Genomic DNA, 15,791 nt, shown 5'->3' on the forward strand with positions numbered 1-15,791 from the left:
GGGGATGTCTGGCGTGTTCCTTTCCCGGCGGGCCCGGGTAGGCTGGGCTGTTTGTGGGGGTGCTGTGGCTCCTTTAGCCAGAGCCTGCGGAGGAGACATGCCTGTGATCGTTCCTCCTTGCTGCAGCCGTTTACAGCTACACTTCTCCGTCCCGAATCCTTTCCTGGATGTTCAAAAAATGACCTTTCCTTGAGTCTGTCCTCTCTCACCACCCAGAATCCTCTGTGGTGCGCCCATAAGTACCTCCTTTCTCAATCAAAATGATCCTCTTTTTACTGCATAGCTTCGCTGCTTGACCCAGCCCCCTAGACACCGCAGCTTGAAAGCGCAGTTCAGGAAAATCAATAATTTCCTTGCAGATCCCTTTCATCTTTTGATAGGCGAGAGAAGCTGTATGGATCCTCCCTCCGCCAACACACACACCAGTCCAGGGACGCATTCTATACAGCAATTTCTTTAGCTATTTGATTTGTATGCATTTTATACAGCGTTCTCCGAGGCAGTCAAATCTAACACTTTCTTGAAAGATTATGCTGTTACTAAATAAAAACTACCGAAGGTGGCTGCAAAATCCTCACTGTACTATAATATCCTACACGGTAAAATAGTATTTGTATCAGCGAAGGCGTGAATAGGTTAGATACGTAGATTTCCCTTTTATTTTCTATCTAAATGAACTTCACATAATTATTATATCTTGCTTTTCTGTGTGACCCGCAATCTATAGAGAAATATTTGTATTTGAACGGGAATGAGTAAGAGATTTAATAATAGAGACTGTAAGAGAAATAAGGGAAATTTAGTTTTATACATTCTCAGGTATATTTCAAGGTGAACTTCTCCTCCCATAAAACAGATGGGTACCATCTGTGACACTGAAAACAAACACATGCAAAAAATATCTGACTCTCTGTAAGAATCAAAGCTTGATTGAAAGAAGGGTTGAGACAAACTGTTATGGTCGGGATAAAGCATGAACTACAAATTCGAGCCTGCTGGGAGGAGGAGTGTTTTCATCCAGCAGGAAGTACTATGCCACAGAAAGGGAAGGTAATACGGGCTTGTTCCAGCCTTTCTGCTTAATCTCTCATGTTGGGATGAGGAGAGGAGGGCTTTTCTATCAATGTTGTTGACATAAAAATACAACCAGTGCAAGCTAACTGAGTTTACAAAAAATGTGCAGACTTCTTATGCTCGGTTAAAAAAATCTCCATTCTTCCTCATGTAAATCAAGGCTTAGACAAATAAGCTGCCTGGCTCACGGTCTCCAGCATTCTAGGTAAGGATACAATAAAATGCAATAATATGGAAGGTATTTTAAATTTGGACACGATGTGAAGTGGCTATTCTTTGAATAATGTAATTTATTTGGGTTTTTTTAATGAACTGTTTTCATAAAATGAATGCTGATTATTAGAATGGGTAGGGGGATACTGTGTAGGCAGAGAGACAGCAGCTTCAGAAGAATTCTTTCTTAAAAGGAGGGTTAAAATTGCATATCTTGACTTTCTCAGTATTTGTTTTGTATTTTATTTCTGTTTAAAAGAGGTAAATATTCCTTACAAAGGAATGTTGAGTCTTTGAATATGGGAAGAAGCCCAATACCGTTGTAGTGGAATTTTATATCCTACTTTGCTGCATTGTTCAGCATATTCATACATGAAAGCACCATGATACTAATTCTAATTTAATATCTTAAATCGAGATTCATCTGTGATATCCTTATTTATCATTTACAGACCATTGTATGTCATTAAGTAAACACAAATGTACAGAAACCCAAAAGTTTTAAAATAGCACATAGCACTTATGTTTGCATTTTCAATGTGCTTTAAAATATTAACTAGTTAATCTTCACAATAATCTTGGCAAGTATCACAATGCCTGTTTTGAAAATAGGGAATCTGAGATACAATTTAAGATCTACATTTTTAAAAATTCATATTGATTTCAGCTGTATCGGTTTTCTGGAGACCATCTTGAGACACCTCTGGGATGACAAGTTCTGAAAAGCTGCAGCTCCTATTGATTTAATTAGGAATTGAACTTCCAAAAGTTAGGCACAATGGTGTCTCAAATTGGACACCCACAAATTGAGGCAACCAAACTCAGTGGTCACTTTTGAAAACGGTGTAAGTGATTTCTTCAAGGCCACACAGAATCAGAACCAGAACCTAAACTCAGGAGGTCTTGACTGCCTATCACATGTTCGGATCACTAGACTGTGCTGTAAATATACAGACTTTCCAATTTGCATTTCTATCAGTAAAGTTTATATAACCTAAAATAAGTTATTTTGTTGATATGGAAGCATAGGTTCAACAACTTAATGCTAGCTCTTCCTCTTCTAAGTTTCCATATTTCTGTTGTCCAAACATAGAAGGAGGTATCTATGTTCCTCACACAGACAGATTTAACAAAAAAAAACCCTCACTAATTTCCTCTTAGTCTGGAGAAAAGAAGATGGGGGGAGGGGGAGAACATAACAGTTTTCGAGTACATAAAAGGTTGTTACAAGAAGGAGGGTGAAAAATTGTTCTCGTTCTACGTAGTCCTGCCTTGACAGCAGGGGACTGGACTCTAGATGACCTATTGAGGTCCCTTCCCATCCTATACTTCTATGATTGTCTTCCATCCCAAATGTTTGAAATGCTCACTCTGATTCACAGCAATGGAAAATGCCACCTCTGCAGTTCACAGATACCCATAGAGTGCTCACCCTTATTATTAACTATTTGTGTTAGAGTGCTAGTTAGAGGTGCCAACAAAAATTGTGGCCCTATTGTGGTAGGCACAGTGCAAACACAGAGTGTAAATAACCCTTCCCCAAAGAACTTAATTTAATAATTTAAATAGAGAGAGGGAGGGGAAGTATTTCCCTTTCTATAAAATGAGGATGCCACTAGACAGAGAGATTAAGGCCCCAATCCTGCAATGGCCTGCAGGCATGGAGACCCCTAGTTCCTTCACTGGCACAAGTGACCTGTCCAATGTCATATGGGAAATCTGTGACAAAACTATGAATTGAACCTGGATCTCCTGGACTGCAATCTAGTACCTTAACTACAAGACCATCCTTCCTTTCTGCTCTTCCACTTTTGCTACCATCCCACCTACCCTCTTGCCCCTGAACTTTTATTGCCATCCCCACCTAACCTGCCTTCAGATGAAATGGGAAAAATCGTAAAACCAGCTGATCACCATACATGCTTCCCCTTTAACCTCTAAATCAACCAATAAACGTGGGAGATGGAGAACATGAAAGGTATGCACCAGAAAAATGGGAGACTATCACCTGAACCAGCTGTGATTATGGTAGCCTACGATGTACTGTAATGTGGACTAGTGGATATGGCATATTGGACTGAGATTGAGGACACCTGAGTTCTTTTCATAGCTCTGTGTCACCAACCTGATGTTTCATTTTGGGCAGGTCACGTCATCTTTCTGTGCCTCTGTTTCTCTTTCCACCCTATCTTGTTTATTTAGATCGTAAGCTCGTCCAGACTACCTAGCAACACGGGGGCCTGTGTTGTTTGTAAGTGGCCTGTAAGTGTTACTGTAATACAAATAAATAATACTGCAATGAGCAGCTAAATATGCTTGAGGTAAGAACTTTTTTCTTTCTAACATACTGGTTTAAAAATGCATTTTTATAGTGGTCATAAAATCCAATGAAAACTCTTCAGCTAAACAACAGGAAAAGATGGACAGTTGCTAAGAATGTGTACATTCATCGATTGTTGAGATGAACACTTGCCTTATACACAAACATATATGATTGTGACAGGATCTTGGGTGGTCGGTGAGCAAATGCATGATCAAAAGTTACATAATTCCTTTCACCTCCAACAGATCCATACAGAACTGATTTCACCTAATCAGCACCATCTTTTAAAACAGACCAAAATAAACCCAGTCCAACTTGGCAAAAATGAGGTAAGTACATTTTTTTAAAACTAAAAGTATGACTTTATTAAATTGTTTCACCCTAATATTTTCTAAACTGGTCTATATATTATGCAATTAATTAAGTGCTTGCATTTATTGTATCCAGAGGAAAGTAACATCCCTGTAAACTTTAAATACTTTCTTTAGGGTTTTAAACATGAAGGATCATCACATGCCACCAATTTTTAAACAGAACTCCCCACTGAAATCAATGGGGGGAGGGATGCTTCTGCTTAAGCAAAACAAAAAGCCACTCCCAGCATGATATCACCCACTAGTTGTTTTTTAATAATCTTTATTGATCAATAGCAAGCTTAGAAAGTTGCATCTGACTCATATCTGTCTTGAGAATAAAAGAGAGCAAAAGTACATAACAATTTAAAAAGTTTACCTAGGATACACATCAACAAAGAATCCTCCCTGCATACCTGCCCTATGAGAAAGAGTGAGGTCCATGTTAATTTTACATTGAACTGACAAATATGTAGGGAGACAATTGATGAATTTTCTCTTCCCATTTCAATTTTTGTTAATAAAGATGTCATCACATCTGTAAGCTACCAGGAAGAGTTATGGGAATCCGACTACTTCGCTTCTCTTCTGTGGTGATCTTTGTCTTACTCCTTGTGGCAGGTGCTTTAATGGCTTTGCTTCCTAACATTAAAGATGACAAAATGCCCAATTTGCGAAGGGAACCAAAATCCCAGAGCCAATCCGCCTTGGATTCATTTACTCTTGTTATGCAGACATACAATAGAACTGACTTATTGTTGAAGCTCTTAAATCATTATCAAGCCATCCCCCATCTACACAAAGTGGTGGTTGTGTGGAACAATGTTGGGGAGAAGACACCAGAGGAAATGTGGAATTCCCTGGGACCCCATCCTGTACCTGTTGTCTTCAAAGTGCAGACCGTGAATCGCATGAGGAACAGACTCCAGATCTTCCCTGAATTGGAAACAAAAGGTAATGAATGCTTCATTCTTATACGTAGCATTGTTGCTAACAATATTAATTCCACTTTTCAGGACACTTATTTTATATATCACTCAGAACAACTGCATATTTTATCATTATGGAAAAAATCCCACTGACTAAATTAATCCAGAAACCTCTGAATCCAGCAGATGTTGAGCAATTCTACTTAGCAGAAAACAGCGGCAGGGAAGATGTAAGCAGCAGGACAAATGGAGATCCTGTAGCATGGATGTTAGATACCCTCTGCCCCTCGGAGGCTGTATTAGAAGCACTGGGTGGAGGAGAGAATGGGAGGAGGGCGCTTGCTGTACTCATGGAAATGTGACTGCTATCTCAGTTTCCTCTTTCAGGCAAAGGTGACTAGATTAGCTTTCCAGCCAAATCCAAAATTCCTCCCTAATCCAACAAAACTAACATTAAAAAAAGTCCAAATCACTACAGGGGTTCACATGCCTTCTTCTACAGCAGGGGCGGGCAAACATTTTGGCTTGAGGGCCACATTGGGTTTCCAAAATTGTATGGAGGGCCGGTTAGGGGATGCTGTGCCTCCCCGAACAGCCAGGCGTGGCCCGACCCTCCCTGCTTCTCGCCCCCCTGACGGCCCCCCCGGGACTTCTGCCCCATCCAGCCCTCCCTGTTCCCTGACTGCCCCCCGCCCGTCCCCATCCAACCCCTCCTCTCATTCCTGACTGCCCCCCGGGACTCCTGACCCTATTCAACCCCCCTGTTCCCTGCCTTCTGACCACCCCCCAAACTCCCCTGCTCTCTATCCAACCCCCCCACTCCCTGTCCCCATACCACGCTGCCTGGAGCACCGGTGGCTGGCGGCACTACAGCCGCAGTGCCAGAGCACCAGGAACAGGCAGCCATGCTGCCCGGCTGGAGCCAGCCACATCACCGCGCAGCACAGAGTACCGGGTCAGACCGCAGCTCTGCAGCTGCGTGGCAAGGCAAGAGCTCACAGCCCCGCCGCCCAGAGCATTGTGCTGGCTGCGCAGTGAGCTGAGGCTGTGCGGGAGGGGGGACAGCAGGGGAGGGGCCGGGGGCTAGCCTCCTGGGCCAGGAGCTTGGGGGCCTGGCAGGAGGGTCCTGCGGCCCAGATGTGGTCCGTGGGCCGTAGTTTGCCCATCTCTGTTCTACAGCCCTTTGGTGGAAATCCAAAAGCATATGCTGCTCTCTATATTCCCTCCTTAGCCCAGTCTGATTCTTTAGCCCAAATCACTGCTTCTCCTCCGGGTATTTTTCCCTGCCCTTTGGCTTTTCATCCAGGCCTCTTCCTCAACTTTTTGCAGGAGAGACCCAACAACAAGTCCTGTTTCCTTCAAGTAAAAAGATGCATACATCCCACCTCTTTTGTGGTCTCTTTCTTGTTTGTATAAAGGAAACTTTTATTTCACTACCCCCTATGCTAGCATACATTGCTACTCAACCTAAAATTCCCAGAAAGCCTCTGATCACTACAGCCCCCAGAATGCCCTGCTGCTTAATCAGGGTTGCACTGAGCCATACCATTGCCTTAAAGGACTCAGCACACCACTATGTTTCCTCCCTGAGGAACTGACCTACTTGCATCCTGCTTTCACCTCTACATGCAGCATGTTTTCAGATTCTAGGATCTCATACAAGGCTAGAAGGGACCACAAAATCATCTAGTCTGATTCCCTGTATATAGGCTACCCATCAACTCCACCCAGCACTCACATACCAAACCCAACAACTGAAATTCGATCATAGTATTACACATGAAACTAGACTATTACACGTGACAGGGAGATAACAAGAGCGACAGAGGTGCATGAATGCCTAAGACTTCTGCAATGTCAGGAAACAGATTAAGTGAGATATACCCAGTTAATCCCTGCAGTTGACTGCATCCCATGCTGCAGAGGAAGGTGAACCCTTCCCCCCCCCCACCACCACCTTGCCCAAGATCACCAGAGATCGGAAGCAACAGGCCTTATCCTGCAATTAATAAGAGGGAATTTTTGCCTATATAATATGCTACTTTTGCCTGTCTAGGTCCCAGAGAAATGGTATGGAAATACTTATGTCTTGGTGTTTCCTTGATGTTAAGAAATAATTATTATGTGGAAGATCATATTGTCCAGTATGATGGATTATATGGGATCCGATTTTTTTCCCTTGATTTTTATAGTTGTCCTTTACACAGTATTAAAAAGCTATTAGGACTGCAACCTGACCTGCAATTAGTAAAGTCTGTTGTAGTCCTTTGCCAACCCCCTTCCCGCTCTCCCCCCGCCCCTAGATTTTCCACTGCACAGCTGTTCAGCTATGCTACACAACTTTTAATGCTACAGTGATAGTTTGTGATTGATGATAGCAATAATGTGCTAAAAATTATGTGTGCTTCAGGTCAATTAAACATGTTAGAATTGCAAAGTTAAACATTCTTTTCCCTGTAACCTTAATATCTAAGTATACGTTTTCAGCCTAGTGCATGGTGATTTAGCTATGCAGCTCATCCTAATGTTCATAGATGTCTGGCTAGCTTGTCATTGCATATAGCACAGGTAAATTCTCACATACAGGCAGTCCTCGGACTTACGACACAATTGGTTCTTGAAAATTGCGTCGTAAATTGAAACAGCGTAACTCGGAACTGCAGTCTACTCCATTGCGGACCGAGGGTCGTAAAGTCAAAACCAATGGTCGTAAGTCGAATCAGGGTGTCAATCTAGAAGCGTCATATGTGCCCTTTGTCGTAAGTTGAAGATCATAAAGTTGAGGACTGCCTGTATTTATCACTTAATAATTTTAAATTTTTCTTTACCTGCATTAAAAAATTAAAATGTCTTTTTCCTCTCTTCAGCTGTTTTAATGATGGATGATGACACACTGATTAGTGCCTATGACCTTGCTTTTGCCTTCTCTGTTTGGCAGGTAATGTTTATATATTGCATCCTGCATATTTATAATGGAGTTTATATCAATTTTACTAAATGGAAAGATTAAATCAGTTCATTGTTGCTATTTCTAGGACATGCTGTTATCATCTGTCATATAGATGATCAGCTAAATTCTAAAAGGCAAGACACTGAAGAATAATATTTTAATGATACAAAATTACAGACTGCAGGTATAAGCAATGTTTTTACCATTCCTCTGCTTAAAAAGCAAATTACTAAGTCACAGATATCAGAAAATCTAATTGGTTAAATGCAGCAGAGAAAATTTAATTTGATCTGAAAGCTGTGCACCAGAAATCAATAATAATATTTCTCTTTACTGTGTAGAGCTTATCTGTAGGCTTATTTTTGATCCCAAATGCATGAATGCAAATTAACTTTGGCCAGATGCTACTTGGCACTGTATGACGTGGAGTGAAGCAGTGTATCAGTTTCTGCTGGTCATTTTGTATTAACTTGCAACAAACTCCATGTGGTGCAGGCCAGCGGACCGCAGAGCTGATTACACCTCTACCCTGATATAACGCTGTCCTCGGGAGCCAAAAAATCTTACTGCTTTATAAGTGAAGCCGCGTTATATCGAACTTGCTTTGATCCTCCGGAGTGCACAGCCCCACCCCCCCGGAGCACTGCTTTACCGTGTTATATCCAAATTTGTGTTATATCAGGTCGCATTATATCGGGGTAGAGGTGTATTTTATATTATCTGCATCTTTCATATCAATTAATTTGCACCTCTATCAATAATAGCCTCATAAGGGATTCTTATATTAAGAGGTTTTGTACTGGTGTATTGATTAACATTTTGATTGTAGTGCGGAGCTTTAATTTTGCTATCTTTTGATTTTTCTTACAGCAATTTCCAGATCAGATAGTGGGATTTGTTCCTAGAAAGCATGTTTCCACTTCTTCAGGTATATACAGTTATGGCAGCTTTGAACTGCAGACACCTGGATTTGGAAATGGGGACCAGTACTCCATGGTTCTCATAGGAGCAGCATTCTTTCACAGTGGATACCTAGAACTCTTTCAAAAGCAGCCTGATGCTGTTCACACTTTGATAGATGAAACTCAAAACTGTGATGATATTGTCATGAATTTTCTAGTGGCCAAGCATACTGGAAAGCCTTCAGGAGTGTTCGTGAAACCTGTTGACATAAGGAATTTAGAAAAAGAGACTAACAGTGGTTATTCCGGAATGTGGCACCGAGCAGAGCACTTGCTACAAAGATCTTACTGTCTAAATAAATTGGTTAATATTTATAACAGTATGCCATTAAAATATTCTAACATTATGATTTCTCAGTTTGGGTTCCCTAATTATGCCAATCACAAGAATAAAATGTAAGAATGTATAATAAAGGGGTATAAGTTACACATCAAACAGTAAATTCAAGTCAGTGTAAGTTAAATGCTGAGGGACCAGAAGAAGGTATGCATTACTCCAGCTTGTCCTCCTTTACACATAGCCTCTGAATTTTGCCCACAGTATTTTCTTTCCCCAGTGTAAGTTATTGAGAAAGTTTAAAGAACAGTGTGTGTGTAATGTTTACTTATCATAAAACCACCTTCATCTCTTAATACTTGAGAAGCTGTTATTGTCAAAATTACAGGGCCAGACCTTCAAAAGCATGTGCAGAAAAATGTACAATCACTTGTTGCACACATATGAAGAACTTAATTTCTATTTCTTTAGAATTATATTTACCCAATCAAATGATATTTTGGCATATTTGTGTTGTTTATATATATACAGGTCTGTCTCATCTTACGCGGAGGTTCCGTTCCGTGGTTAGTGCGTAAAGCGAAAACCGCATATAACCAAAACCCCATTGAGTTCAATGGCGGGTGAAATCGCACTACAGGTATAATATTAAAACTGTTGTTTTTCTCTCTCTTTTTTTTTTTTTTTGCCGACTGCATAAAGTTGAAATCGCGCATGTTAAATGTGCGTAAGATGCAACAGACCTGTATGTTATGAGACTGTTCTATTTTTCTCAACAATTCCTAGCGAAAACTTTTAAGGGCTACACTGAGCTGTTTGCAAGGGTATTAGACCTGGTTAGAAAACTCCTCAAAGCTTGTATGTTAACTACTGTTCTTCAGTGTGAAATGTTCCTGAGAGTGCAATCAAACCATAAGCCTAACAAAGTCATGGAACAAAGCACAGTCTCAGTATCAAACATCTCTAGGAGCCTCACCTACAACACTGGCCACTGAGGGGTTATGGAGCATGATGTTGCTGATACCGCCTTTTTTCCTATCATTACTTTGCCCACAGTCACTGGAATGCTGCTCAGGAACTGAAAGGTAAAAGTTCTAATTGCTAACTTGGGAAAGATAATGAACATGGAAAGCATATATCATAAGAAATGTAGCTTATGTTACCACATATGCAGCCAAAAGAGACAGGTGCCATATTTACCATTTACTACAGCCTTTAGAACTTACTCTTATATCAGTATTTTGCATATACAGTAGAACCTCAGAGTTATAAATGCCTCGGGAATGGAGGTTGTTCGTAACTCTGAAATGTTCCTAACTGAACAAAACATTATGGTTGTTTTCAAAAGTTTACAGCTGAACATTGATTTAGTACAGCTTTGAAACTTTGCTATGCAGAAGAAAAATGCTACTTTCCCTTTATTTTTTTAGTAGTTTGTTTAACGCTGTACTGTATTTGCTTTTTTTTTTTGGTCTCTGCTGCTGCCTGATTGTGTACTTCCAGTTCCAAATGAGGTATGTGGTTGACTGGTCAATTCGTAACTCTGAGGTTCTATTGTACGTTATGTTGGAGAAGTGTGCCTGAAAAGCAACTCATATTTTAAAAAGAATGTTTTGAGTATAATTGTTGGTAGTAACTAGATATATTTTATGTCTGTCTAGCTGTTTTGCATCTGATCCAGAAGGTATATTTTATAAGCGTACAGGTCTACTGTATTTTGTTTTACTGTTTGAACTGAATATATTCTATTTTTATTTCCTTCACCTGTTTTCAAATGGCAAAGCTAATAAACATCTATGATAAAAATAAAATGTCGTGTAGTTAATGGAGACATTAGGAAATATGTTGTAGGCTACATGCCTGCACTGGCGAGGACTGGAGTAGATGACTTGTTGGGTCTTTTCAGTCTCTGAATTCTCTGGTCATACCTACATTAAATGGACTTGTTACCATCGGCTGTTATCAGCTTGGGACTGCTGAACTAATACTGGAAACATTTAAAATGTTAGGGTATAAAGGACAAAACCATTATAAAAAATATTCTCGAGACATGGAAGAAATAATCTATGGCAATGTAATTTAGACACTGACAGATCACTGAGCCTTGGTGGAACCAAGTTTCAGAACTAAAAAGGAGTTAGTCCCATCTACGCTAGCAGTAAAAATTGTTCTAAATGCTGGTTCAAGGGGATCTATGGCAGCAACCATTGTCAGGAATGAGTCATTTTCCTAGTGTAGACATGGTTTGTGACTATCATTCTTGTAATAGGTTAGCTGAGCAAAAAGGACTCTTAGGTAATGTCAGAAGTTCTTTACAAGTAGGCTGATTATGACCATGCTTTTTACAGTTGTTCTATTAGTTGTAGTATAGGATTTGTTTTATATACAGTGTAATCTTCTTAGCCTTAGCAGCTGTCAAATTTTAAGTGGCAAAGTATGTTTTATTGTGAAGACTAAAACTCTGCTTACTGCTCTTGTTGGAGTAATCAAAGTAGATTTAATGATCACACAACAATGATAAATAGTATATGCATATCTGTGGTCTTTCTACCAATGCAGACCTCCTTGCAGTAACTCACTGTGCATCGCTTGCTTATTGTTGCTTCTGTGACTTTTTTTCTTTTCTGTATCAGTTGTCAATTAATAAAATAAGTGTTCGTCATACTGGTAAATTAACTTGTAGCATTGTTATACAAATTATATACTTATGTACTTATAATGGTACTATTGGCAAAGTTTTCAAGTGTTAGGTACCTAAGCGGTGCCCACAAAATTGGTGTACAAACCCACCCCACCTAACAAATCTTGCCTTTCTGCACGCAGTTTGGGAAAATAGGTGCAATATGTACCCAAAGGGTTAGGATAGGCCCTCCCCATTTGAAAATTTGGCAGTAAGCATCTGGTTTAAACTTAGTAGTTGAAGAAAATTAAAATCTCATGCTGCAACTCTCACCCTAAGTCATCCTCCTGTGCCTAGGAATTCAAAGTGTTACTGCTATATCTTCCTTCAATTGGTATGGGTAGCAGCTCCATTTGCCATATATTGAAGTTCCACAAGGGAGTATAACTCTTAGTATGCTGCACGTCTTAAGCGCAATGAGCAGTGTAAAATTTACATTTTAGCTTAACTGTATCTTCTCATGTTTGTCAAACCCAGACCACCTACCTCTCCCAAGAAAAAAGATAATATCTAGGGAGAAGGGGCTCTTCCTGGACTGATAATCAGGGCAAGAAGCCCTAACCAGCGGCGTATTATCACCTAGGCCTAGGGCGACAAATTTGCAGGGGTGGCAAATTTAAAATAGCAGCCCAGCATTTTTGTAATCGCGGCATCGCGCGCCGCGATTCTACAAATCATGATAGTGCATATTGAAACCATCAATGACGGCGCGACGGTGACGCCATTTAGTAAACAACATACTTGGGACTGGAGTCGCAACAATCCTAAGCGTTAATTAACAATATGACAAATTAACAAATAATTAACAATTTAACAAAAAAAAATGAAATACAGAAGAAAGAAAGGGAAAATGAAATGATAGCAAAAATGCGCAAAATTGATGCCTTTGTTGTATCAGTTAGTGCCGACAGTGAGACAGAAAAAAAAGTTGAAAGAAGTAGTGAAGTAAAAAGTGAAAATATTGGTGTTGATATTGAAAATATTGATGTGTATAAAGTACATATTAAAACTAATGAAGACATTCCGGCCACGGTTAGTGTTGAAGAAAATGTTCCAAATACTAGCGTAGCAGAGACTACCGGGAATCATGTTGATCTGGATATCTTTGACAATACTGCAGAGATTTGCGAATCACATCATTCAGAAATTCAATCTGATGTTGGAATATCTACCATAAGTGACGACCCGGCCCAATGGACATTGAATGATGCTACAATTGAGTATTTATCAACGCACGGTATTAAACAAAATATCAATAGTCATTTTACTAACTCAAAAAGACAATATACTGATAAAATGCGTGTTCTAACAAAAAATGTGTTTGAACGACATCTTTTAAACGGTGAAGTAAAGCCATGGCAATATCTTGTATATTCGGAGAACAAAGGAGCCGTGTTTTGTGCCATATGTCGATTATTCGGAGGGATCTCTAGTCTGGTGACGAGTGGATACCATGACTGGAAAAACATATCAGCTTGACTACGTGAACATGAAAATTTGACTGAACATAAAACGTGTGTACTGACAATGGTGAGGAGAGGCGAGATATCCGGAAGAATTTATTCAAATTTAAAATTTCAAATGGAAGACGACATTATGTATTGGAGAAATGTATTGAAGAGGATTGTAGCAGTGGTAAAGAAACTTTCAGGCAGAGGACTTGCATTTAGAGGTAAGGTGGAAAAATTTGGATTACCTTATAATGGCAATTACATGATGGCCCTTGAGCTTGTCGCAGAATTCAACCCATTTTTAGCAAGTCACATTGCACGTTATGGAAATGAAGGTCGAGGTAACGTATCTTATCTTTCATCCTATACATGTAATGAATTTATAAAATTGATGGCTTCAAATGTGATCTCAAATATTTTTAAAGAAGTAAAAGAAGCCTAATATTTCTCGATAAGCGTTGACTCAACTCCCGACATATCTCATGTTGATCACTTGGCTTTTATACTGAGATATGTAAACGATGATGGCATACCAGTAGAGAGGTTTCTTTGTTTTTTACCAAATACTGGCCACAGATCAGAACAGATAGCTGATACTGTACTTTCAACTTTGAATTGTTATGGATTAGATATCGCAAACTGCCGTGGTCAGTCGTACGACAATGCCACTAACATGTCTGGTGTATATAGCAGGTTGAAAGCAAGAATTAAAAATATAAATCCTTATGCTGTGTATGTGCCTTGCACTGGGCATTCTTTAAATCTGGTTGGAGTATGTGCAGCAGAAAGCTGCCAAGAAGCATGTTCATTTTTCTCAACTGTCCAACATCTTTATTCATTTTTTTCTGCCTCTACTCACCTGTGGGAGATTTTATCTAATTTGAAGCCAGGCAGTAAAGTAATAAAAAGACTTTCCGAGACTCGCTGGTCATCTCAAGTGGAAGCTTGTCATAATTTGAGTGAAAACTGGAATGCTATATTAAAGCCTTAAATACAATAAAGGAAGATGCTACTGAGAAACCTGTTACATGTAATGAAGCTGCAGGCCTGCAGCAAAAACTCGATCGACTTGAAGCAGCTTTTATGGCTGTATTTTGGAGCTCACTCTTGGAAAGATTTCATATAACTAGCCAAAAACTGCAAAATGTTTATATTGATATACAGGCAGTTGTAGAACTCTACAACTCACTAATAGGATACATTAACTCTACACGGGACTTATTTGATATGTATGAAAAGAAAGCCAAAGAAAAATCGGAAATTGAAGACTATGAATTCGACACTAAGCGAAAAAGAAATCGTAAACTGCAAGCTGAGGAGACACGCGAAGTTGAAGTGGAAATGTGTGGTAGAGATAATTTAAAGTAGATATCTTTTTAACAATACTAGACCTTGTATGTTCCGAATTGAAATGCTGAAGTAATGCGTATCAAGAAATGTATGGCAGATTTCAGTTTCTCTCTAACATTACCAATACTTCAATAGCAGATATAACAGTTCATGCTAAAAAATTACAGCTATGCTACCAAGGAGATTTAGACGAATCATTCGTGAATGAATTTTCACTTTCATTTTTGATCGTATTTGGAAGGTGTCGAAATTCCTGAAAATGAAAAGAAGTCAGTTATAAGATATTGCAGCCTTCTTGAAATCGAAACATTCATTCAGTATATCCAAATCTTGCTATTGCCTTCCGAATGTTCGTTTGCACACCTGCTACAAACTGTTCAGCGGAACGATCATTTTTGGCATTAAAAAGGGTGAAAAACTATTTGAGGGCTAATCTGAGTGAAGAAAAATTAAACTCCCTTTCTCCCCTAACAATTGAAAAGGATCTAACAACTTCTCTGGATTATACAGAATTAATTAATAAGTTTGCCGCTCAAAGGTGTAGGCATAAACAAATGTAATTACTTACTACTCAAATACTTTTTTATTTCTTTCACTGGATCTACATAAAATAAAAAATAAATATTTGATATACACCAGACCCCTGCTTGAACGCGGCATTTTGGATCCATGTGCGGTCCCATGCTATAACCGAAATTGCGCTATACAGACTAAAACTAAAAAAACTAAAACAAGTTCATATGGGGCAAGCTGCCGGGGGTGGCAATTATTTCAGGGTCTAGGGGCGGCAAAATCATTAATCTGCCAGTGGCCCTACCCTATAATTTTCCTCAAGATTTTTATTTTTTTTTTTTAAAAGGAAACCAGTCCGTATAAGGCCTATCCATCCCATCTTCAAATCTGTTTGAAGCTTCCAATACTAGGACTGGCCTAGTCAATGGATGAACAAATTATGAAAATCAGGAGGGGTACAACATGGGAGGTAGGGAGTTTTATTTACATGAGTTCTTGCCATCTCAAGTTTTTCAATAGCTTACTCCCAAAGCACAGGGTTTGTGGGGAAGTAACCCACTTTGGCAACTTTTACTCATGCTGAAAAGTATATACTTGTACATGTAGTCCCTTTTTAAGTCAGTAGTGTAACTGATCCCTGTGCAAAGGGCTAGCACAAGGTGTGTGCACTATGTAAGTCCCAGTTAAAACAGGATTAAGTGGGCCTAAGCTATTAC

At 39.5% G+C, this 15,791-nt stretch overlaps 1 protein-coding gene and 1 pseudogene across 2 annotated transcripts; both read left to right on the forward strand.

The window, feature by feature from the left end:
• Positions 1–698: 698 nt before the first annotated feature.
• On the forward strand, positions 699–10,433 carry EXTL2 (exostosin like glycosyltransferase 2). Of its 2 annotated transcripts, none has more exons than XM_034779894.1 (5): positions 699–1,279; positions 3,856–3,939; positions 4,490–4,917; positions 7,760–7,830; positions 8,713–10,433. In XM_034779894.1, the coding sequence occupies exons 2-5, from the start codon at positions 3,935–3,937 to the stop codon at positions 9,202–9,204; spliced, it is 996 nt and encodes a 331-aa protein (XP_034635785.1). In that variant the 5' UTR covers positions 699–1,279; positions 3,856–3,934; the 3' UTR covers positions 9,205–10,433. The 2 variants fall into 2 exon arrangements, with proteins under 2 accessions (XP_034635785.1, XP_034635787.1); XM_034779896.1 differs by lacking the exon at positions 699–1,279 and adding an exon at positions 2,559–3,608.
• Positions 10,434–12,628: 2,195 nt separating this feature from the next.
• LOC117882094 lies at positions 12,629–15,122 on the forward strand (annotated as a pseudogene).
• The last annotated feature ends 669 nt before the right edge of the window (positions 15,123–15,791 follow it).

This window comes from Trachemys scripta, chromosome 8, assembly GCF_013100865.1.
Source record: "Trachemys scripta elegans isolate TJP31775 chromosome 8, CAS_Tse_1.0, whole genome shotgun sequence".
Taxonomy (NCBI): Eukaryota; Metazoa; Chordata; order Testudines; family Emydidae; genus Trachemys; species Trachemys scripta.

Excerpts from the sequence above, each read along its gene's own strand:
- EXTL2 (XM_034779894.1), top strand. Across the intron at positions 4,918-7,759 it reads CCCTGAATTGGAAACAAAAG|CTGTTTTAATGATGGATGAT; the intron begins GTAATGAATGCT and ends TCCTCTCTTCAG. Across the intron at positions 7,831-8,712 it reads TTGCCTTCTCTGTTTGGCAG|CAATTTCCAGATCAGATAGT; the intron begins GTAATGTTTATA and ends TTTTTCTTACAG.